This window comes from Mus musculus, chromosome 4 (assembly GCF_000001635.26).
Source record: "Mus musculus strain C57BL/6J chromosome 4, GRCm38.p6 C57BL/6J".
Classification (NCBI taxonomy): domain Eukaryota; kingdom Metazoa; phylum Chordata; class Mammalia; order Rodentia; family Muridae; genus Mus; species Mus musculus.
In genome coordinates, this window is record NC_000070.6 from 135,973,672 (window position 1) to 135,998,660 (window position 24,989).

The following is a 24,989-nucleotide window of genomic DNA, read 5'->3' on the forward strand; positions in this document are numbered from 1 at the left end:
GGACCAGAAAACAGGAAATGAGTCACAGGGGTCCCCTCAGCTGCAGAGGACTTCCAGATTAACCTACACTAGTTTTTTTGTTTGGTTTTGTTTTTTTCCCACCCTGCGAACCCAAAGCAATACAAGCTTGGGCAATCAACAAAAACACCTCCCTCCTGACAGAGAAGCAGCTTGTTCTTGTATTCAGGTCATGGGATGGTGCTTAGAATATGGAGATCAAGGGACCACAGCAAGCCAAAGACCTAGAAACGGATATCACAAAAGAAAGAGGAATAAAAACCGAGAAGAAAGCAACACAGCTAACCAGCCCCAGTGCCTGCAGAACCCTGCTGGGTTGGTCCGTGGATGAATACAGCCCCTGTACTTTCTTCACATGAGCCACAGTGGCAAGTGACGCTTCCAATCTTCAGGCTCAGTTCCAGGAGCTACCTGTGAGCTACAAATGAGCTAGTGGAACAAATGAGCTAGTATTGTAATGTGTTGGGTGTTGCGTGTGAATGACATGCATCCATGTTTTGAGCACACGTCAGAGTACGAACTCAAGACATCAGTCCTCAGAGCTGGCTACATAGACCAGACTGGCCTTCAGCATACAGAGATGTACCAACTCTGCCACTCAAGGACTAGGAATAAAGGTGTGGACCACCACGCCCAGCACTCGGTTATTGAGGCAGTCTCTGGTTTGCTGTTGTATTGTGTACTCCAGCCAAGCTGGCCCGAGGGCTTGAGGGCAATGTCCTGTCTGCCTAGCTCACTGCGATCACAGACATGTGCAGTGTCCTGTGGCTTCTCAGCCTGATTCTGGGAATTCTTGTCAGGCTTGAGCAGCAAACACTTTACCCACAGGGCCTTAGATTTATTTATATTTAAGTACACTGTTGCTGTCTGCAGACACACCAGAAGAGGGCATCAGATCTCATTACAGATGGCTGTGAGCCACCATGTGGTTGCTGGGATTTGAACTCAGGACCTCTGGAAGAGCAACCGGTGCTCTTTACCACTGCGCCATCTCTCCAGCCCCTTCTCTGGATGCTAGAAACCCATTCCAGGGCCACACACATTCTAGGCAAGCACTGTCCCAGAGCTACACCCTCACCAGCAGCCCTTCTAGTCTGGAGGATTTTCTGAAAAGCAGGTTGGAGCGAGTCTGAGGGCACAGAGCACTGTTCACATTCTAGTGTACCTCAGAACCTCGATTCCTAACAACCAAAGCCCGTTTCTCCAGATTGAGAGAAAGCGGCAGGATCCTCCGGACAAGGATGGGTGTTCTTCAGAGTTCTCCAGGGCCAGACGCAGCACTTGCTCCCTCACCAGCTCTTCCTGCTTTCAGAAACAGTGGGGTCTTGGATGCTTTCAGCTGCTGGGGCTCTTGCCAAGCGTACTGTGTTCACTGAGAAGTAACTGCTCTCAGGATCCACACCCTTACTTCTTGTGGTGCCTCCAGCATCTCTCCTGGGTTTAAGATTGTTGTGTGTGTATGGCTGTTTCATCTGCATGTTACATCTGTGTACCACGTGAATGAAATGTCAACAGCAGCCAAGAGAGAGCATCTGATCCCCTGGAACTAGAGTTACAATTGGTACTGAGCCACCATGCCAGTGTTGAGAAGTCAACTCAGGGCCTTTGGAAGAGCAGCAAGTGCTCTGAACTAACAAGCCATCTCTCCAGCCCACAGCCTCCCTTGTTTTTACATGTAACTCAACAAGTTTCTTCCCCCTTGTGAGAAATGGAACCTAGGTTTCTAACCTCAGCATCCTTTTTACAAAATGCAGAGGCTGAACCTTTCCTGGAGAAACTGATGTAGTCTTTATTTAACTGTGACATGCATGATCTACCTAGATCAAAAGAAAACAGGATTCAAGTTCAATTCAGTTCCTAGTGAGATATAAGTTTCACAGCACTACCAAGAGCACAGAAGAAAAGACAGACCTTAAGTCTCTAAGGATTTATTAGGAAGCTCATTAGTCACCATGAATGAAAGCCATGAACAGAAGGAGCAGGGTCTCCAGACTCCAGCCCTGGGTTTATAACATGAGTTAGAAGCAGGGAAACACCAAGGAGGTCCCAAGAGGAATCTTTACTGTCTCAGTTTTACCCCAACCAGGTCACCCACACAGGGAAAGGACTCGCAACTATTTGGCTAGACTGTGTAAGACCTTCCCCAAGCAGTCATGTATCAGGAGACTCCTTCCTTTCCAACCACCATTGTGGGACACTTGTGTCTGATATGTGACACCAGCTAGGCACCCTGACACGAATGCTGAGCAATGACAGGAGGAGGAGCAAGCAGGGACGAAGTGTTTCTAGCTGGAGACCCTCCTGATGGCTAATTCAAACACGAAACTCGGGTTTCAGAAGGATTCCTACGGTCAAGGAAGCATCCTTTTTGAAAAAGGACAAACCACACAAGAAATCTGCCACAAGCAAAAAGACACATGGGATCCCGTGGCCACAGACTGGGAAGTGAGCATTATTCATGACTGACAGATGCCACCCAGCCTAAGACCCAGTTTCTGCAGTGCCTTAGAGAGAGACTATCCCTTGGCACCCATACCGCTCCTGGTGGTGAGGCGGTTTCCACAGGCCAGGTTCCTGCAGCAACCCCGAGACAAAGCCTGGCCAAAGCTCTGGCAGGCAACTCTTGCTGGAGCATCCTCTGTCCTTCCCAGCAGGTGGTCGCACATCTTCACTAACAGCGCATCTGAGGGAGCCCCGGCTGGCCCTTAAGAAATGAAGTGTGTCTGCGGGGTGACCTGATGCACCCGGTGGTCTGCTGGGTTGGCTGACGCTTCATAGTTGCAGATGGTCACCTCATGCCGGCGAAGCTACAGGAAAAGGTGGAGATGAGGTCAGCGGCTACTAAAGCACACATTCTGCAGCAGCTCTTCCGCGGGCTCCCGCCTCGGGAACCGGCTGACATTCCCTCTGCGGACTCTTTTAATCTTGAGAAGCCAGCAAAGACCACTATCTACTCTCAAGGCTTCTCAGCAGCTGAGAAAATCCAGGCGAGAATAGGAACTTGTCTAAGGAACTTATCATTTTATTGCTGGTGCCCAGAACAAGAAATTGTCAAGAATGTGTGACAGGTGGAACCCATGGCTTCCTGTGTGCTAAAAGAGAGCCCTGTGGCAAAATACACATAGCACAACACACACATAACCATGTGCATACACACATGAAATAGAAATACATGAATAATAAAAGAAAACTTATAGTCTATCCACTGAAGACGTTATGATGAAATCTAAAGAAGCCAGGTACTGAGGAAGCAGAGGCAGTGATCTGTGAGAGCCAGGCAAGACTGGTCTACATAATGAGTGCTAGGCCACCTACGGCTATATAATGACAGCCCGTCACAAAACAAACAAAAAAACCAAAGGAACATCATGAACAGATGGAGCAGCCAGCCCCTCCCTTGTTCCTGCCCTTGGTGTGCCCGCCCCATGGTGTAGACACACATTTACCAATGTCTTTTACCTCAGTCCACTCTCCCCGCAGGCCAATATAAAAGATCTTCGTCGTATCTGCTCCAAAGTTTTTTGAAATATGAATGGAAAGATGATAGACATTTGAAAACCTGGAGATTCTAGAGTTTGGAAAAGGAAGCAGGAGAGAAGACACGGGTTACCACGTGGTCTGCATCTCGCCACCAGGGACGATAACAGTTCAGTGCAAATTGCAGGCAAATATCAGGACACTTGCTCCTTCATCACCAGGCTCCTTCAGAGCAGCAAGTAATGAAGCAACCATGCGCTAAGCACCTGTCAGACCTGGTCTGAGGCAGGAAGGACAGAGAGACATGTGGCATATGCCATCACTATAACCAGAAGGCAGAGGCAGAGGAATTACAAGTTTAACATCAACTTGGTCTACAAGTGAATTCCAGCCCAGACAAGGATCTATGGCAAGACTGTCTGGGAGAAAAAAAAAAAAAAAGAGGAAGGAAGGAAGGAAGAAAGGAAGGAAGGAAGAAAGGAAGGAAGGAAGGAAGGAAGGAAGGAAGGAAGGAAGGAAGGAAGGAAGGAAGGCAGGCAGGCAGGCAGGCAGGCAGGCAGGCAGGCAGGCAGGCAGGCAGGCGGGTTGGAGAGATGGCTCAGCACTTAAGAGCACTGACTGCTCTTCTAGAGGTCCTGAGTTCAATTCCTAGCAACAACATGGTGGCTCACAACTATCTGTAGTGGAATCTCTTCTGGTATGTCTAAGAGAGCAACAGTGTACTCACATATACAAAATAAATAAATCTTAAAAAAAAAAGAAAGGAAGAAAGGACAGTGCTCCTAATGTCAAGGTGGGTGACAAAGCAGGGTTCTAAGCCATGTTTATTGTGTTGACTTCACTAAAGAAGGGGCCAGTTGGGTGCAGGTGACTGAGTCCGCCTGAGCCTACTTTGCAGAGGAATTCTGTAAATACCTTTTTTTTTTTTAAGATTTATTTATTTATTATATGTAAGTACACTGTAGCTGTCTTCAGACACTCCAGAAGAGGGCGTCAGATCTTGTTACAGATGGCTGTGAGCCACCATGTGGTTGCTGGGATTTGAACTCCGGACCTTCGGAAGAGCAGTCGGGTGCTCTTACCCACTGAGCCATCTCACCAGCCCTCTTTTTTTTTTTTAGATTTATTTATTTATTATATGTAAGTACACTGTAGCTGTCTTCAGACACACCAGAAGAGGGCGTCAGATCTCATTACAGATGTTTGTGAGCCCCCATGTGGTTGCTGGGATTTGAACTCAGGACCTTTGGAAGAGCAGTCAGTGCTCTTACCCACTGAGCCATCTCGCCAGCCCCTGTAAATACCTTTCTTAAGCCACACTAGCTGCTCACCCAGGACTGCTCAATACTTACTTCCGAGTCAACAATCTCTGCCAAGAGCAGCCACACCAAGGATCAAGCTTTCTCTGCTGTTTTAACTCATTTCCAATACTCAGAGATTAGGACACTGGACAAAAGACAGAGGCAAGCACACAGGCTGCACGCTCACTGCAGGTGAAGAGCCATGAGCAGGCAGCACGCCTCCGGGAAGACAGATACAGGAGGACAGAGTTCAAGGCTGGCTGGGCTATAGATCAAGACCATCCCCAGAAGGAAATGAAGGGAAGGCAGTGGGGAGGTGCCACGCTTACTTCGTAGCATATTCTAATTCTCCTGTAATGTCTCGGTTCAGACTGAAGGTCTGCTCTGGCTCCCTTTCTGTGTCATCAAATGACATCTGTGGAATGTTCTTGTACCTGAGGGGGAGAAAAAAGAAGAAATGTCAAGGGATATGCATTATTAAATTTTTCAGTGTTTTAAAACTCTCTGACGACTACTTAACTAGCTTCAGTTCCATCAAAAGATCAAAGTTAGGATCAGAATGGCACTCTCCTGGCATTTACACACAAATGTCTGATGACTGACTACAAAGCTCAAAGCCTGCCGGCAGCCCTGACTATGAAGGAGACCAAAGCAGGAAGACTGCTTAGGCAGAGTTCATTCTGGGTACCTCGGGCATCAGAGCAAGATCCCACCTTGAAAGAAAGAAGAGAAAGGGAGACTGGGAAGGAGAAGCAAGAAAAAAGCTAGGTTCCAAAGCCCAAGCCAGGGGCGTTGTTGAGTGGCTTGAGATCCTGGGTAACGGGCAGGGGCTGCCCAGAGAAGCATGAACTCAGCACATTCAGCCCACACCGAGACGTGGAGCAATACAACGGCTTACTCCGCAGAAACACCTGAGACACAGTTAAGAGATAAGAGCAGGCAGCTCAACAAGCAAAACAGCACTGAACATCATCATATTATCTTTCTTTCCTCCTTTTTTTTTCCCTTTTCCTTTCCCCCCTCTCCCTTGCTCTCCTCTTTCTCTCTTTTGGACACAGGGTCTCTCCATTATATAGCCTTGGCTGTCCTAGAACTTGGTAGGTAGACCAGGCTGGCCCTGAACTCAAGAAATCCACCTGCCTCTGCCTTCAAATGCTGAAATTAAAAGCTTATGCCACAATGCCCAGCAATGTTTCTTCAAATACTACAATCAGGGTTTTTGTTTTAAGATTTATTTTAATGTTTATTTATTTATTATATGTAAGTACACTGTAACTGTCTTCAAACACTCCAGAAGAGGGCATCAGATTTCGTTACGGATGGTTGTGAGCCACCATGTGGTTGTTGGGATTTGAACTCAGGACCTTTGGAAGAGCAGTCGGCACTCTTAACCGCTGAGCCATCTCATCAGCCGGATTTCTTTATTTATTATGTGAGTACATTGTTGCTATCTAGAGACACACCAGAAGAGGGCATCAGATCTCATTACAGATGGTTCTGAGCCACCATGTGGTTGCTGGGATTTAAACTCATGACCTTCAGAAGAGCAGTCAATGCTCTTAACCACTGAGCCACTACTCCAGCCCCAATCAGGGATTTCTAATTCAAAAAACAGTACATAGGGTTGGGGACTTAGCTCAGTGGTAGAGCGCTTGCCTAGCAAGCACAAGGCCCTGGGTTCGGTCCTCAGCTCTGGAAAAAAAACAAAAAAAAACAGTACATAAAGGCTGGGCATGGTGGCGCACGCCTTTAATCCCAGCACTTGGGAGGCAGAGGCAGGCGGATTTCTGAGTTCGAGGCCAGCCTGGTCTACAGAGTTAGTTCCAGGACAGCCAGAGCTACACAGAGAAACCCTGTCTCGAAAAACCAAAAAAAGAAAAAAAAAAAAAAAAAAAAAGGTACATAAAAAGACCACAAATTCATAAAAGGCTTTGGAAAGTTAAGATAAAGCTGCCAGTAAAGGGGGGCTGGAGAGATGGCTCTGTGGGTAAGAACACTGACTGCTCTTCTGTAGGTCCTGAGTTCAAATCCCAGCAACCACATGGTAGCTCACAACCACCCATAATAAGATCTGACGTCCTCTTCTGGTGCATCTGAAGACAGCTACAGGGTACTTATTTATTAATAATAAATAAATCTTTGGGTCAGAGCGTACAGGGACGGAGAGAGTGGGGTTGACTGGAGTCTATGGGGTTGACCGGAGTAAGCAGAAGTCCTAAATTCAATTCCTAACAACCACATGAAGCCTCACAACCATCTATCTGTACACCGTACAGCTATAGTGTACTCATATACATAAAATAAGCAGATAAATCTTTAAAAGAAGCTGCCAGTAAAGAAAATATTAACTAACAAATTCTGAAGCGCTCAGCTCCTATCACTTCAAGGTATCTGATTGACACACCCACTGTAGCAGAATGTGTGTCACTAAAGAAGGCAGGTGTTTGCTTCAAAGCGTTTCTGAGACACGTCCACAGCAGGGTAATGACAGTGAGCATTCACGAGCAGCATTATGAGGCAGGGCAGCACTGTAGTTAAACATCCAGGCTTCCATTTACAGAGCGACAGACAGTGCAGCAAGCTACTCTGACACCGGTGAACAGTGTGTCGAAGCACACAAGGAAGTCAACTGAAGCCCAAAGAGAACATAATCTGATTACAGAGCAGGCAAAGGACCTGAAGACTCTTCTCAGAAGACATGCAAACCGTCCGTGATGACACATGCTTGTAATCCTAGCACTGAGAACCAGGAAGATCACAAGTTTGAGGTCAATCCGGGTTATACAGTAAGCCCTGTCCCAAAATCCCATAAAGAAACTATTCAAGAAGCCAACAGGAGTAAGAAAAATGTTCAGAGTCACTAACCAAGAAAATGCAAATCTAAACCAGGGGCTATCTATCTACCATCTTATCCTCTCAGAATGGTTACTACCAAAAAGACAATAAAGAAATACTAGGGGCTGGAGAGATGGTTCAGCAGTTCAGAGCACTGACTGCTCGCTCTTCCAGAGGTCCTGAGTTCAATTCCCAGCAACTACATGGTGGCTCTCAACCGTCTGTAATGGGATCCCATGCCCTCTTCTGGTGTGTCTGAAGACAGCAACTGCAACAGTGTACTCATATATAAACAAATAAATCTTTAAAAAAAAGAAAAAAGAAACAAACACTAATGAGGAAGCAAAGAAAGGGGAACACAACATTGTGGACAGGAATGCAAACTAGAGGTGTCATTATGGGAAGTTCTTTAAAAACCAACCAACTAAACAAAACCCAAGCAAACAGGAAACAGAAATACCGTCTGATCTAACAATTCCCTTACTGAGTAAATACCCAGAGGAAAGGGGCTGAAGCCGGGAGCCAGGGAGAGACGGGCGCACGCCTACTGCCATCTGCTGCTTATTATGGTGCCATTCAGAGTCCAACACACCCCACCTCAGTGCTCTCAGCAGATGAATGGAGAGAGAAAATGGGACATAAGTACACTATGGGACGCTATTCAGTTATAAAAAGATAAAATCTGTCATTTGATGAAATGGAGCCAAGCTTAGAGGATATTACGCTAAGTAAAATAACACAAGACAAATGATGAATGCTCTCACACACACAGGAGCAAAGCAAGTTGACCTCACGGACACAAGAGCAGAGAAGCAACTACCAGAGCCTGAGGTGTGCTGGAGCAAAGAGGAAGAAGCTAACTAGTATACGATGCAGCTAGCTGGAAGGAACACCCTCTGGTGCCCTGTAGGACAGCAGGACTCCTACGGCTAACAACTGACTACCAGGCAGGTGACCCAATGTCAGCATATGGAAGACTGGCACAGGAAGACAGCCACACATCTGAGACCAGTGTGTGCTACAGAATAAGATCCCCTCTGGAAAAAAACAACACAAAGCCTTAAGAAAATCTACTTGGGCTGGAGAGATGGCTCAGTGGCTAAGAGCACAGACTGCTCTTCCAGAGGTCTTAAGTTCAAATCCCAGCAACCACATGGTGGCTCACAACCATCTGTAATGAGATCTGATGCCCTTTTCTGGTGTGTCTGAAGACAGCTACAGTGTACTTACATATAATAAATCTCTAAAGAGAGAGAGGGGGGGGAGGATGAGAGCGAGCGCTGGGTGGTGGCGCACGCCTTTATTCCCAGTACTTTGGAGGCAGAGGCAGGCAGATTTTTGAGTTCGAGGCCAGCCTGCTTTACAGAGTGAGTTCCAGGACAGCCAGGGCTACACAGAGAAACCCTGTGTTGAAAAACCAGAAAAAACAAAACAAAACAAAAAAACAAAAAAAGAAAAGAAAAAAACAAAAATTTAAAAACAAACAAACAAACCAAAGCCCTGCCAGGTGTGGTGGTACATACTTTCAATCCCAGCACTCAGGAAGCAGATCCAGGTGGATGGACTCTGAGTTCGAGGCCAGCCAGGTCTACAGAGAGAGTTCCAGGACAGCCAGGGCAACACAGAGAAACCCTGTGGAAGGAAAGGAAGGAGGGAGAGGGAGAGAAAGGAAGAGAGGGCAGGAGGAAGGGAGAAAGAGGGCAACACTAAGGGACGAGAGCTGTGTCTCTGAGGTTAAAAGCAATCATTTTGGGTTCCCAGTCGCTACACGGTGGCTCACAACTACCAGTAACTCAGATTGTAGGGGATCCATCATCTTCTTACATGGTTTCTCTCTATAGCCCTGGCTGAACTCAGAGATCCGCCTGCCTCTGCCTCCCGAGTGCTGGGATTTAAGGCGTGCGCCACCACTGCCCGGCCAGCCTCCTCTTCTGACCTCTCCAGGTTACTGCACACATGTGGTGCACATACAGAATTACAGTCTCAGGCATACACACATATCCATGAGATAAATCAAAGCATAGCGATAAACAGTGTCTGTAAGTCATGGAGCAGCTAGCAAGGGTGAGCTAGCTCACTTTGCTCCACAGACCATACTCTTAACCAGAGAGACACAGGGAGAGAGCAGCTTGCCCCAGTCAAGTCAACCTGCCCCCAGGAACAAGTATCCGCAAAGCATCAGATCAAACAACTACTTTCCTTCAAATGATTCCACAGAGACAGACAAGCTTTGAAAGATTTGTTTTTATTGATTTTATTTATGTGTGTTTCTGTGTGGGTGAACACCTACAGGTGTGTAACAAGGCACCCGGAAGAAGGTGTTTGATAGCTTGGAGCTGGAGTTACAGATGACTGTAAGCCACTGAGTGTGGGCACCAGGAATGAACTTTGATCCTCTCCAAGAATGACAGGGACTGGACCTGGGACTTCACCTGTGCTAAGTCCCTTCCCACTGAGCTATATAACCTTAGCTCCAAATTGAATTTGATATTATATTAAAACTTTTACAAATGTTTTGTTATAACAGGGTGTCATTCCGTAGCCCAGATCAGCCTGGAGCTCATTATATAGCCCCAACTAGTCTAAAATTCTCAGCAATCCTATCTTAGCCTTCCAAGTGCTAAGATTATAGGCATGAAATATTCTACCTAGCTTATATTTTTTCTTAAGATTTATTATGTGGGGGGCTGGTGAGATGGCTCAGAGGGTAAGAGCACTGACTGTTCTTCCCAAGGTCCCGAGTTCAAATCCCAGCAACCACATGGTGGCTCACAACCATCCCTAATAAGATATGATGCCTTCTTCTGCTGTGTCTAAAGACAGCTATAGCGTACTTACATATAATAATAAATAAAATCTTTTAAAAAAATTTATTATGTGTGTGCACGTATCACGTGCATGCAGGTGACCAAGGACGCCAGAAAAGGATGCTGGATGCCCTGGAACTGGAGCTACAGGCAACTGTGAGCCACTTGCTCTGCAAGAGCATTAAGTGCTCTCAATCACTGAGCCCTCTATCTCTGGTCCCTTCATTTATTATTTCATGTATCTGAGTGCTTGCATGTATGCCTGTGCACCTCATTTGTGCATCTAGTGCCCTCAGGGGACAAGAGGGTGTCAGAGTCCCTGGAAATGGAATTAAGAGATAGTTGTGAGCCATCATGTGAGTGCTGAGAATCATGTGGGCCCTTAGTCCTCTGAAAAAGCAGCCAATATACTTAACCACTGAGCTATCTCTCCACTCGTGTGTATGTGTATTTATGTCTGTGTGCTTGTGTGGCAGCTAGAGGACAACCTTAGGTTGAATGCCATCCCCCTTATTTTGAATGGGGCCTCGTATTGGCCTGGAGCTCACCAATCAGCTGAGGTTGGCTGCCCAGTGAGCTCCAGGGATTCCTGTCTCCTGTTTCCCAGCACTGGGGTTATCAGAAGCACACTCTATAACCATTTTCACCCGAGGCCTGAGGTGCAGCGCAGGTCCTTGTGATTGCTAGGCAAGCAAGCTAGTGACTGAGCTATGCTCCTAGCCCTGTCTTGACAATTTTCAGTATCTTCTCAGAACTCACAAAACAGATTCCTCTTCTTTCAGAATCAGGCAAACGCTCCAGAAGGGAGGATTACCAATGGCGGCAACAACAGATCTGGAACTTTGCTGCAGCCACACAGATGCGGATGGAGCAATTCCACATCAGCACAACAGCGTAAAGATGGGAACTGTGTACAGTGAGAGGAGCCATAAAGAACATTCGGGGGCTGGAGAGATGGCTCAGCGGGTAAGAGCACTGACTGCTTTTCTGAAGGTCCTGAGTTCAAATCCTAGCAACCACATGGTGACTCACAACCATCCGTAATGAGATCTAATGCCCTCTTCTGGTGTGTCTGAAGTCAGCTACAGTGTACTTACGTATAATAATAAGTAAATATTTTTAAAAAAGAAAAAGACCGTTTGGGACCTGCAGCTAGGTTAAGGAAACTGCAAAGTCATCACCAGCCGGCCTCAGCTTTGCACTCTCTCAGTGAATGGTGCCATGTCAGCACTTGGAAGAGATAAGCAGCTGGCCCCAAGGATGTTCACACCAAGACAGTCATCGGGCTGGGGATGAGGCTCAGTGGTAGAGCAGGTACCTCATACTCACAAGGCCTAGTGTTCTATCCCCAGCACCACACAACACACAAAAAAAGTCAGCTGGGTAGGGTAGCTTTCAGAATACAGAGGAAGGCAGATCTCTGTGACTTCCAGGACAGCCTGGTCTACATAAGGAGAATCTGTCTCAAAGGAACGTCATGGTGGCACCCATCTGTAACTTGGGAGGTAGGAGTTCAGAAAACAAGAGATCCTGTCACAAAAATGAAGGCGCATGCGCGCATGTGTGTGTGTGTGTATGTATATGTGTATATATATACACACACACACACACATATACATACATCTTAAATTATTTATGTAATTAATTCAAGAAGCACTACATGCATTTCAATGTAACTAAGAACAAGGCCAACCTGTTGTTGAACTCTGATCCCCCATACTTGATGCAGCAAGCCCTCTAACCCACTGAGCCATCTCCATATCCCTGGAATAAAATATACCAGCAAAAGCTAGGTGGGAGTCTCCCGAGGGCCGAAGCCCTCACTACTCACAGTCTCATCTCCGAGGGGTGCGAGTCATCATCCTCGCCCATTATGATGACGCCTTTCAGCTTGACATTGCCCGTAAACCTGCCAGAATTCCAAAGAGAAGGTTGTCTACCTGGGATTGAACCCTGAGGACCAGCAGCCATGTGACTCTGACAAGACCCTTCCCTTTTAGCTCAGCTGACTCATCTGCCACCTGTAGTCCTTTCAAAGACCCTGTCATTCCATACCTCCAAGAAATGTAATCACCTCAATTATAATTCGACAAATGCATGTGTAGTCACACACACACACACACACAAGCTCCTATACTTACTTTCTCAAACCCACCAAAGAAAATCTACCCCATTTCTAGACACAGGTGTGCACTCTTGACATAGCCATCAAATGAAGTCATCCGAAGAGACAACTGGGTACAGCCCAGTTTGCCTGAGGCAAGAGCCAAGGAGATACTTACGGAATATTAAACAGGAGCTCTTCGTCCGCATCACTTTCAACAAACTGCGGTGCATGGGGAGGAAGCAACAGATATCTGCTGAGAAACTACAATTTCAGGCATCTGGCCTCCCTGTTCTACAAACTGAGTCGCGATGCAAATGGACCTGTCCCAACAACCCGCGCCCAGGTCCTCATAGCTGGGAGCTGCTCAGTCTCCATATTCTAATCACCACGGCCCCTCTTAGAGGGATTCTAATGGGGGTTTCCCAGGCTGCGAACTCAAAAGACCAGTGCTTCTGTGTACCCTTCTGGAGAACCTTCAAATGGCTCTCAAAGGGGTCTGGGTTCCAGGTTAGAAGTACGGATCGCGACCCCAGGCCAGGTGAGGCCATCGGACAGCCATCTGGACCAATGGTCAGAGGAAGAGACAGCAGTCCTCTCTGCTCTCCTCCCTCACATGCCCTCGCCGCCTCGGAAGGGAGGTAAAGCGCCCACCTTGCTCCTCTGGGCCTCAGTTTCCCTGTCTGTCTACCCTGCGAGGCCCCGGGGCTCCCGGGCCGCCCACCTTGGAGCGGTCGGTCCGCTCCTCCCACGGCTTGAAGACGCCGCGGCCGCTGCCCTCGCGGCTCTCGTTGAGGCACTGCAGTCGCTCCAGGTCGATGCGCAGGTACAGCCCGTAGGCCAGGCCGCGCTGCTCGGGCGGCTCCTCGCGCTCAGCGGCGCAGCGACAGCCGCCCCCGCCGTGGCTGTGGCCGTGCGACATGGCGACGCCGCCCGCCGGCTCGCCTGTGACTCCCTCGGCACCGCCGCTCACCCGGAGCTCACTCGGCTCCGCGACGACCGCCAAGCGCCGCCACCGAGGCGTCGTAAAAGGCGCCCCTGCGCGGCGCATGCGCGCGCGGCCCAGAGGGCGGGGCCGGGAGGGATTGACGTGGACCTGCGCCAGCAGAGCTGGACGCTGGCGGTGTCGCTCAGTGGTACCGTTCAAGCGTGGAAACTGTAGGGCTGGGGACGCGTGGCAGGGACGCGAATCCTCCCCTCCCGAGCCAAAGCGTGCGCTTTCTTCCCTAGCGGCCACCTTTCTCCGGCGTGGTGGATAAGGCGGGGCCGACAGCACAGCAAAGCTTGCCTCCTCTCTCCCCCTGACGCCCTGTTAACCTCATCTGTTTACCCCCTACTTTCTCCCGCCTCTTTTCCTTCTCTGTCTCCTTTCTCCGCCTTTCCTTCCATATTTTTAAGCTAGTTTCTCATGTGCCCCAGGCTGACCTCAGATGATCTATGTACCTTCAACTCCTGACCCTCCTGCCTCCAAATCCCAAATTCAGGGATTAAAGGCACGCACCACCAAATCTGGTGTTAGATTTAATTAGTTACATTTATTATATATCTATCATGGGTCTATCTATCTATCTATCTATTTGGTGTCTTCTGTGGCTTATCGCGCTCTTTCCCTTAATAAAGTGTCTTACTACCTAGTTTTGGCTGGAACTATCTACTGAGCCTGGAACTCACTGTGTAGATCAGACTGGCATAAAACGCAACAGAAATCCATCTGCCTCCGCCTCCGGGGCGTTGGGATTGAAGGCATGGGCCATCCTGCTCAGCAGCATCATATTTTTTTGATGCAGTCTCTCACCGGACTCGAGGCTCACCATTTAGACTAGGCTAAATGGTCAGCGAGCTTCTAGGCTCCACCCTCCAAAGCTGGGCTTGCTGCTGGGCCTGTGCTTGGCTTTTATGTGACTGCTGGAGATTTGAACTCTGTCCTTGTGTTTCCACAGCAAATGCTCTTAGCCGCTGAGTCATCTTCATAGCCCATAGCTACCTTCTTGATAGAAGGTATACTCACCACCAGACCTGGGGTGAGAATGCTGGGTCTGTCCCTGACGGTGTGACACTAGGAAAATATCACCTTTTCCTATTCTGAGTCATTTTTCTCTGTTCCGTGGGCAGGATAGTATCTGTTGAGTAGTCACACTGAATAGTAAGGGAAGAATGTGATTCAAGAACTCAACATGTGGGCTGGAGAGATGGCTCAGTGGTTAAGAGCACTGACTGCTCTTCCAGAGGTCCTGCGTTCAATTCCCAGCAACCACATGGTGGCTTACAACCACCTGTAATGGGATCCAATGCCCTCTTCTGGTGTGTCTGAAGACAGCTACAGTGTACTCATATACATAAAATAAATCTTAAGGGAAAAAAAAAAAAAAAAAAAAAAGAAGCCGGGCACAGTGGAGCACACCTTTAATCCCAGCACTCGGGAGGCAGACTGAGTTCGAGGCCAGCCTGATCTACAAAGTGAGTTCTAGGACAGCCCGGGCTATTCAGAGAAACCCTGTCTCGAAACACCCCCTCACCCCCCGCAAAAGAAGAACTCAACATGTAAGGTGGTGGCACATACCTTTAGTCCTGGCACTCAGGATGCAGAGGCAGGCCGATTTCATAGTTTGAAGCCAGCTTGGTCTATAAAATGAGTGTCAGGATAGCCAATGCTATCCAGAGAAACTGTCTTGAAAAACAAACAAGCAAAACACATGGGTGTGGTGATTTTTGCTGGAAAGCCGGCAATGGACCAGCAATGGCAATGGAGAGGTAGATCTCACATTCAAGGCCATACTAGGCACATAGACCCTGTCTCAAAACCAAAACAGACAACACAGTGCAGTGAATGGCTAACACAGGTGAAGTATCCAATTTGTTCGTTACCTCTGTGCAGTCTAAACACTGGTACTTACTAGAAGTGTGGTGCTGGGCAGGTGACTGAACCCCTACCCTCAGGCTGCCATCCCATCTGATATGACAAGGACCTTTGATTTCCATTTTGAGTCTTGTGTTCACATGGAATGACTTTCATAGTCGAAGTCAAAAAAACTGAAAGTCAGAGTTGGAGAGATGGCTCAGTGGTTAAGAGCACTGACTGCTCTTCTGGAAGTCCTGAGTTCAATTCTCAGAAACCACATGGTAGCTCACAACCATCTGTAATGGGATCTGATGCCCTCTTCTGGTGTTTGAAGACAGCTGCAGTGTACTCATATACATTTTATTTATTATACATATATGATGAGAACACTCACCATATATATAAAAGTGCTGAGCCATCTCTCCAGCTTACAGTGTACTCTTTTTTTGTTTGTTTTTTCAAGACAGGGTTTCTCTGTGTAGCCCTGGCTGTCCTGGAACCCATTCTTTAAACCAGGCTGGCCAAGAACTCAGAAATCTGCCTGCCTCTGCCTCCTAAGTGCTGGGATTAAAGGTGTGCACCACCCCCCTGCCTAGCCAGTGTACTCTTATACATAAAATAAATAAATATTTAAAACAAGAGAGACAGGGTCTCTCATTGAACTTGAAATACACTGTTTCAGCTAGACAGGCTGGCCGTGACTCCCTGGAGAGTCCTCCTGACCCCACAGCCCGCACTGGGCCACAGACACATGCCCTCAGCCCGCACTGGACCACAGGCCCTCAGTCCAGCTCTCACGTGGGCGTTGGGATCTGAACAAGGATCCTACTTTCCCCACGAGCCAGCTCCCCTGAACTTTAAGGGGGAGGGGCTCAAACTTGGGTGATCTCCAATTTGCAGATGCTGAAAACAGAGACCGAAAGAGGTGAATTAAGCTGAGTCCAGACAAGGTTAGGAAGTGACCCAGTTTTGCGATCAACCAATAGGAATCCTGAAACGCATCCTTCCAGAACTCCCTAGAGGAGAGAAAGGGGCGACACCCAGAAGTCTTTGTGTTGAGTCAATTAGCTAGAGGCTGAACACTCACCCCAAACGGAGCTCTAAACAGCACTGTCTCTCCCATCAGTCTGTGATTAGCTGGGTAGCTCTTTCCTGGGCTGCAGTCTCAGGCGCTGAAAGTCTGGGATTACCTTGAGTCTAGTTAGGCTGGCTATCTGGGATGTGGGACCCATGGCGCTAGCAGGGAGGACATTAGCTTAGATATAAGAGGAGTTCACCAAATTTCCAGGATCACATTTTTTACTTTTTAAAGTGTGTGTGTGTGTGTGTGTGTGTGTGTGTGTGTGTAACTCACAGGAGTCAGTTCTCTCTTTCTACCATATAAATTCCAGGGGATCTAACACAGTCATCAAACTTGGTGGCAAGCATTTCTACTCTTGAACCAGAACCACCTTTTTGGCCTGATCTGTAGTCTGGTTGGTACCTGTTTTGTATTTTGTATCTAATGAGGCTCATTAGATAGCCCAGGCTGGCCTCTTCAACTCACTCCTCTTACCCCCACCTTCTGCATACTGGGGTCCCAGGGATTGCCTGCCACACCTGGCTAAGCACAGTCGCTTTTTAACCTCTGCTTCTGTGGTTTGTTTATGATTCCCTAGTCAAAACCAGTTTCATAGATGAGTCCAAATTCAAAGATGGAGAGACAGGCTTTGTTGCTTAGGCTATAAAAATACCTGAGGTCTGCCCACCTCCCTTCAGTTAAAACTGGGTCTCTTTGGTTATATAACTCCCTGGTTTAATGGCGTCAAACAACAATTAAGACTTATTATCTCACAGTTTCTGAGTCAAGAATTTGGGCGTGGCTTCCTTGGGTGGCTTCTGACTTGAGGTCTCTCAGGAGCCTGAAGTCACCTAAAGGTCCAAGGTAGAAGACTCAGGTGAGAGAAAGTTTGTGCAGGCCTGGCTTCCTTTTCAAGTGGACCCATAATCTGACAGTAGCTGGCTGTCACCAGAGCAAGTGACCCAAGACAAGGCAAGGCAGAAGAAGCCACAGTGTCTTTTATGAGCTAAGCTTGGTCATCCCACGCTGTCAGGTCTGCAGTGGCCCATGGTTCCATGGGGGCAGACATGTTTAGGGTGTGAGAAACTGCATCATAAAGATGGCAGAGCTCGTCAGAGGCCACCTCAGAGGTTGGCTGCCACACAGGCACACATGGCGCATGGTACTGAAGATGTGAAACTGGTTATTTGGCTGTGGATAAATTCATTCAGAATTTGTTGTTTGTTTGTTTGTTTGTTTGTTTGTTTGTTTTTCGAGACAGGGTTTCTCTGTGTAGCCCTGGCTGTCCTGGAACTCACTCTGTAGACCAGGCTGGCCTCGAACTCAGAAATCTGCCTGCCTCTGCCTCCCAAGTGCTGGGATTAAAGGCGTGCGCGACCATGCCCGGCTCATTCAGAATATTGAAGAAACATGATGTCATTCAGTTTCCTGGTTTTCTGTGCAGTGGTCTGGTTTGTTTTTTTAATCCTGTGATAAGAAACATGAACAAAGACAAGTAAGAGAGGAGAGGCTTTGGTAGTTTGAATGATTCCACTCCACATGGCCCCATGGCCTCATATAGTTTGGTCCCCAGTAGGTGGAACTGTTTGGGAAGGTTTAGGAGGTGTGTCCTTGTCTGAGGAGATGTGTCAATGGGGGAGGGGGGCTTGAAGGTTTCAAAAATCCATGCCCATTCCTGGCTAGTTCTCTCTAGCTGTGTCTGTGGATCAAGATTTAAGGCCTCAGCTACTGCTCCAGTGCCATGCCTGCCTGATGCCATGTTCCCTGTGATGGTGTGCATGGACTGACCCTCTGAAGCCGGTGAGCTCCAAATAAACTCTTTCTTCTGTAAGTTGTCTTGGCCATGGTGTCTTCTCATGGCAATGGAAAGGCAACGAAGACCCTTTTCTCCACTCTTGTCTTGTAGGAGTGTCTACATTTATTTATGGAGGAAATTGCACTGTGTACATGTGGATTCAGAGGGAAACAGACAACTGGCTGAACTTGGTTTCCCCTTCTACTCTGTGGGTTTCAGGAATTAAACTCAAGTTATCAGCTTGGCAGCAAGCACTTCTTATCTGCTGAGCCATGTCGCCAGACCAAATGGGAATTTTAGGGACCTTAGGACTGCCCTGGAGTGAATAGGAAATGTTTGCAAGCCGGGAAGTAGTGTTGCATGCCTTTAATCCCAGCACTTGGGAGGCAGAGGCAGGCAGGTTTCTGAGTTCGAGGCCAGCCTGGTCTACAGAGTGAGTTCCAGGACAGCCAGGGCTACACAGAGAAACCCTGTCTTGAAAAACAAAACAAAACAAAACAAAACAAAACAAAACAAAACAAAAAGGAGAGGTTGCAAACTTCTTCTTTTTCCCATTCCCAGGCTCCTCCTCTGCAAACATTTTCATCCCTCAGGAACAGCCAAGTCTGGGTCCACCTTTCTCTTTCTCTCAGTGAAGCTAGATAACGGGAATTGTTTTTTACTTTTTATTTTTATATGCATGGGTATCTTATGAGACTGTGTGTCTGCATATTTATCCTGATGCTCATGGAGACCAGAGGAGGGCACTGGATCCCTGAACTGGAGTTACAGGCAGTTGGGAGCAACCATGTGGGAGCTGGGAATTGAACCTCAGTTTTCTAGAAAAGCACACAGTGTATCTCTCCAGCTTGAAGACAACAGCTGTCAAGCCAGATGTGGTGGCACACATCTTTAATCCTAGCACTGGGGAGGTAGAGGCAGGCAAATCTCTGAGTTCAAGGTCAGCCTGGTCTATAGAAAGAAATCCTGTCTCAAGAAAACCAAAACCAAAACCAAAAACAACAACCCAAAAACCGGGGCTGGTGAGATGGCTCAGTGATTAAGAGCACCGACTGCTCTTCCAAAGGTCCTGAGTTCAATTCCCACCAACCACATGGTGACTCATAACCATCCGTAAGGAGAGCTGATGCCCTTTTCTGGAGTGTCTGAAGACAGCTACAGCGTACACACATATAATAAATAAATTAATTAATTAAAAAAAAAAGAAAAACAACCCCAAAACAAAAACAAAAAAAGAGGAGATAGACTGGGCTGGGGTTCAGATCCCAGAACACGTGTAAAAAGCCAGGACTGGGACAGTTGCACCTCTAACCCAAGCACTGGGGGGGTGGGGGGGGGTGTCCAGCCTAGCTCAGGAGAGAGACTGTGTGGGGGAGGAATAAGGTAGAGAGCAGCAGAGTAAGACACCTGAGGGCCTCCTCTGGCCTCCATGATCATCACTCAAACTGAAAACAAGAAATGTTGGCCACGCCTGAGCCAGAGTGGAGGCCTAAGCCTGGAATCCAGCTCTTGAGAGTGGGGAACTTGCAGGAAGATTGTAAAGCCAACCTGGGCAACAGAGTAAGCCCCTGCCTCAAAAAGACAAAACCAAATGGAGAACCAAACAGCAGAAAACCCACAATCGCATGCTTGTTGTTGACTGTCAATTATTACTGACTATATCCTTATATGCCACAAAAAGCATCCAGAAGCAACAAGATCTTAACAGTGCCCATGGGTGCATGTGCAGTGTTTGTGCCTGGCTGCCATCGGAGGCTGAATCAGAGCCCCTGGAACTGGCGTTACCAATGGTTGTGAGCTACCATAAGAGTGCTGGGAACTAAACCAAGGTTCTCAGCAAGAGCAATTCTCTTTAACCACTGACTATCTCTCCAGCCTCTACTGTATGGCTTCTTGAGGACAAGGGCCATATCTCCTTAAACAGTAATGGAGTGACAGTAGCCCCCACAGACCTGTGATGAGAGCCCTCCCAGCCCTGACGGTTAGCCCTGCCGGCAAGAGCTGCATACAGCACTATCTGTAGTTCTCAAACTATTGATTTTTTAAAATTTTAGGTATGGTGTCATTTAACCCAGGCTGGCCTGAACTCATAATCCTAAACCTTATGAAGGCTGGGATTATAAGCATGTGCCACCACACCAGGCTCACATTTCTCTTCTTATACAGGGAATATCCTCTCCGCAAAGCTAAAGCTGCCATGACCTAGTTACCTCCAAATGCCCTGCCCCCTAACACTGTCATGCTGGACTTTAGGATTTCAGCTTCAGAACTGATGGGGGAGGGGAAGAGGACACATTCAGGCCAAAACCCATGTGTTGCTTTTATAAAAATTTTATTCTCTCTGCCAGGCGGTGGTGGCGCACGCCTTTAATTCCAGCACTTGGGAGGCAGAGGCAGGCGGATTTCTGAGTTCGAGGCCAGCCTGGTCTACAGAGTGATCCAGGACAGCCAGGGCTACACAGAGAAACCCTGTCTCGAAAAACAAAACAAAACAAAATATTCTCTCATACATTATATCTAACTGCAGTTCCCCCCCCCCTTCCCATTTCCTCCATAGCCTGCCTGCCTCCTCCTCGTTCCCATCCACTCCTCCTGTTTCCCTTCAGAAAAGGGCAGGGCTCCCAGAGAAATCACCCAAACATGGCATATCATGGTGTAATAAGGTTAGGTACCTCCCCTCATATTAAGGCATAAAAAGGCAACCCAGTAGGAGGAGAGAGGGAGAGAGAGGAGAGAGAGGAGAGAGAGGAGAGAGAGGGCGGGGGCAGGCTCCCTGGTTGTTGCTACAACAGTCTCAGCTGTTGCTTATTGTTTAAAATATGAGCTCTGGATGCAGAGCGTGTGTGAGAAGTGTTTGATGCCCTGTAGTTTGTTAGTCTTTAAAGAACATTCAGACAATAGTTATTACAGAAAGGGAAGTCCAGTGGATTTTGAAGATGGACTGTGATACTTCTCTAAACAGTTAGGGAGACTCAAGGAAAAGAGAAACTGAGATGACCAGACTCTAGAGGGTACCAAGCCACATACAGGGTTCTGTTGGGTATCAGATCCATGCAGCAGAAAGAAATTCTCAGATCTACGCAGTACTAGTCTAGACTTGGCCATAGAAAAACATTTTACAATACCCCCCAAATTTTAATGTTAGAAAATAGCTACTGGAGTTTATGGTCGTTGGCCCTCAGGGACAAGAGGGATGATCTTGAGAAAGAGTGGATTGACTTCTAAAAATTCATTGTGCATCCACGAATTATAGATGAAGATTACAAATAAGAAGTTAAAATGATGGCCTATGTAAAAAGAAATTTAGTGCAGGTGATAGGGTTACTCAGCTGCTACTGTTTCCCTACATCAAAGGCAAAGCTGCTCCAGTAGAAAGAACAGGAGGGTTTGGGAGTACTGGAAAATGACAGCAGTTAATGATTAAAACTGCAAGTCAATGGTATTGACATGGAAGTGCGGTGGATACAGGAACTGGTGTAACTGTCATTTAACAAAACTGTTGGAATTCAGAATGTTGGCCACTTCAAAAGGTTTATATAGTTTCTACGAATTCGAAATTTATCTCAGATAAAGGGTGTGGTGGGTTAAATGTGTAGGACCAAAGGTCAAATAGGAAAGTTAATACTTGTGTGGCTGACATAGCCATGAATTTACGTGGAAGGAATCTTTTACAACAGTGGGGTGCTCAGTGGATTCCTGAGATTCCAGACAGCCAATGATGAAAGAAGGGTGAAATGAATGGTAGATGTCCCTGGGGAAGGCATTGATATATGTCATCCACAACAACCCCAGTCTGTGCCAATTGTCCAAACACTGGGATTGAGTCTTCACATTTGTGAGGAGCCACTGCTGTGATACCTACAGCCCTACCCTTAAAATGGTTGTCTGACAAGTCTGTGTGGGTGGAGCAATGGCCCTTAACTAAGAAAAACTACAGGCATTTGAACATATGGTGCAAGAGCAGCTGGATGCGCAACATAAAGAAGAGTCCACCAGCTCATAGAACTCCACTGTATTCATTATAAAAATGTAATCAGGAAGATGGAGGATGTTGACAGATTTAAGAGTGGTGTGGAGGGCTGGAGAGATGGCTCAGCGGTTAAGAGCACTGACTGCTCTTCCGAAGGTCCTAACTTCAATTCCCAGCAACCATATGGTGGCTCACAACCATCCGTAAGGAGATCTGGCGATCTCTTCTGGAGTGTCTGAAGATAGCTACAGTATACTTACATATAATAAATAAATAAGTCTTTAAAAAAAAAAGAGTGGTGTGGAGGTTTGAATAGGTTTGGCCTCCATAGATTCATGTGTTTGAACACTCGGCCATAGGGAGTGACACTGTTAGGAGGGGTTGCCTTGTTGGAGGAAATGTGTCACTGTGAAGGTACACTTTGAGGTACTATGCTCAGGCTTCACTCAGTATGGAAGACAGTCTCTCCCTGGCTACCTTTTAATCAAGATGTAAAACTCCCGACTCTTACAGCACCAAGTCTGCCTGGATGCAGCCATGCTTCCCACCGTGATGATAATGGACAGAACCTCTGAAACTGTAGGCCAGCCCCAATTAAATGCTTGTGTTTATAAGTGTTGCCTTGGTCATGGTGTCTCTTCACAGCAATAAAACCCTAACACAAAGGTGAATAGAGTAAATAACCAATGGGTCCTTCACAACCTAATACTCCTTCACCTTTTTTATTACCTAAGGCATGGCCTATGATAGCAAGTGATTTAAGAAACTGCCTTTTTTTTTTTTTAAACTATCCCCTTGAAAAGCAAGTTAGGGAAAAGTTTGCTTTCACAGTACCTCCTTTTTTTTTGTACAGAATAGAGTTTATTCAGGGCATGGGGAGGCGAGTTAAGAGGGTAGTAGAGGCAGAGAAAAGCAGAGAGAAGGAGAGAGTAGAGAAATGGGGGCCAATCATGGCCACATGGAGAGAGGGGGGAAGGGAATTGGGAGTAAGGGGGCAAGAGTGTAATAGGGTAAGAGACAATACCTATTTATTATAATGTACAACCTGTAAAAAGATATTAGTGGCCAGACAGTGGTGGCGCACACCTTTAATCCCAGCGCTTGGGAGGCAGAGGCAGGCGGATTTCTGAGTTCGAGGCCAGCCTGGTCTACAGAGTGAGTTCCAGAACAGCCAGGGTTACACAGAGAAACCCTGTCTCAGGAAAAAAAAAAAAAAAAAAAATATATATATATATATATATATATATATATGTGTGTGTGTGTGTGTGTGTGTGTGTGTGTGTGTATTAGTGGAACATTCTTCCACAGGGAATGTTAAATAGTTCACCTTTATGTCAACATTTTGTGCACCTGCTAGAAAAATAATTCACAGGCAATTGATTCAATCCATTATAATTACATGGGTAATGTTTGTTGGCTCATTCTGATGCAGATACTTTAGATAAAATGTTTAAGAAAACACAAAGAATTCTGCCATGATGGGGTTTACAAATTGCTCCTGAAAAACGACAGAGAGGAGATTCTATTAACTATTTGTGTTATAAAATAAATTGGCAGTTTGAATTGCGGTCCGACAGAGGAGTGGGCACCGGGATCTCGCTGAGCGTCCGCCTGGCTTCGTCTCTTCCTCGCTTGTCGGAGCGAGATGGCTGCAGCTGGAAAGGACTCCGGAAAGGCCAAGTCAAAGGCGGTTTCCCCAGTCGCAGTTCCCTGGGGCCCCGTATTCATCGACACCTGAAATCTAGGAGAATCAGCCACCGACTGTGTGCGACCGCCGCTGTGTACAGCGCAGCCATCCTGGAGTACCTCACCGCAGAGGTACTTGAGTTGGCAGGAAATGCATCAAAAGACTTAAAGGTAATGCGTATCACCCCTCGTCACTTGCAGCTTGCTATACGTGGAGATGAAGAATTGGATTCTCTGATCAAAGCTACCATTGCTGGTGGTGGTGTCATCCCACACATCCACAAATCGCTGACTGGGAAGAAAGGACAACAGAAGACTGTCTAAGGATGTCTGGATTCCTTATTATCTCAGGACTCTAAATTTTTTGTTTTGTTTTGCTTTATTTGGTTTGGTTTGGTTTTTTGAGACAGGGTTTCTCTGTGTAGTCCTGGCTGTCCTGGAACTCACTCTGTAGACCAGGCTGGCCTCGAACTCAGAAATCCACCTGCCTCTGCCTCCCAAGTGCTGGGATTAAAGGCATGTGCCACGAGGCCCGGCTGAGTTGACGGTTTTTAAAAAACTGTTTTGATTTTAATTGTGATGCAGAAATTATAATAACAAGCATTTAGTTTTGTACATACATTGTTCCCACTCTGGTGGATAAGCTCAATAAAGGTCGTATCCAAAAAAAAGTCAACAAAAAAATTCAACCACAAAAGGTACAGATCAGAGATCAGTTGCAAACTCCTTTTAAGATTTATTTATTTTATGTGTATTAGTGCTCTATCTGCATGTACACCTACCTGCATGCTAGAAGTGGGCAGCAGATCCCATTACAGATGGTTGTGAGCCATGATGTGGGTTCTGAGAATTGAACTCAGGGCCTCTGGAAGAGCAGCCAGTGCTCTTAACCTCCGAGCCATCTTTCCAGTCCCCAGTTGCAAATTTTTCAAAAATTAATGGGAGATATTAATTAGCTATGGCCTACCATTGGATAAACTGCTCAAGGGTTAAGTAACTTATTTCAAACTTTACAACGAGACTGGAACTTCAACAGTCCAACGTGATTAACTCCTGAGGCAGAGAGAGAATGAACCCTGAGAAAACAGACTGCAAGA

General features: G+C 47.0%; 1 protein-coding gene and 1 pseudogene across 1 annotated transcript; one reads left to right on the plus strand and one right to left on the minus strand.

Moving 5' to 3' along the window:
- Positions 1-1,930: 1,930 nt before the first annotated feature.
- Pithd1 (PITH (C-terminal proteasome-interacting domain of thioredoxin-like) domain containing 1) lies at positions 1,931-13,573 on the minus strand. Its single transcript, NM_025411.4, has 6 exons — positions 13,267-13,573; positions 12,721-12,764; positions 12,270-12,347; positions 5,126-5,230; positions 3,478-3,586; positions 1,931-2,825 (listed from the first exon to the last, which is right to left on the minus strand). The coding sequence occupies exons 1-6, from the start codon at positions 13,462-13,464 to the stop codon at positions 2,724-2,726; spliced, it is 636 nt and encodes a 211-aa protein (NP_079687.3). The 5' UTR covers positions 13,465-13,573; the 3' UTR covers positions 1,931-2,723.
- Positions 13,574-23,836: 10,263 nt separating this feature from the next.
- Positions 23,837-24,231, plus strand: Gm13007 (annotated as a pseudogene).
- The last annotated feature ends 758 nt before the right edge of the window (positions 24,232-24,989 follow it).

Bases quoted from the DNA above. Each gene is read 5' to 3' on its own strand.
- Pithd1 (NM_025411.4), bottom strand. From the start codon at position 13,464: ATGTCGCACGGCCACAGCCACGGCGGGGGCGGCTGTCGCTGCGCCGCT. The intron at 12,348-12,720 runs GTAAGTATCTCC...GAATTCTGGCAG, and splicing joins GAGCTCCTGTTTAATATTCC to GTTTACGGGCAATGTCAAGC. The intron at 2,826-3,477 runs GTAAAAGACATT...CTTTTCCTGTAG, and splicing joins TGCGGGGAGAGTGGACTGAG to CTTCGCCGGCATGAGGTGAC.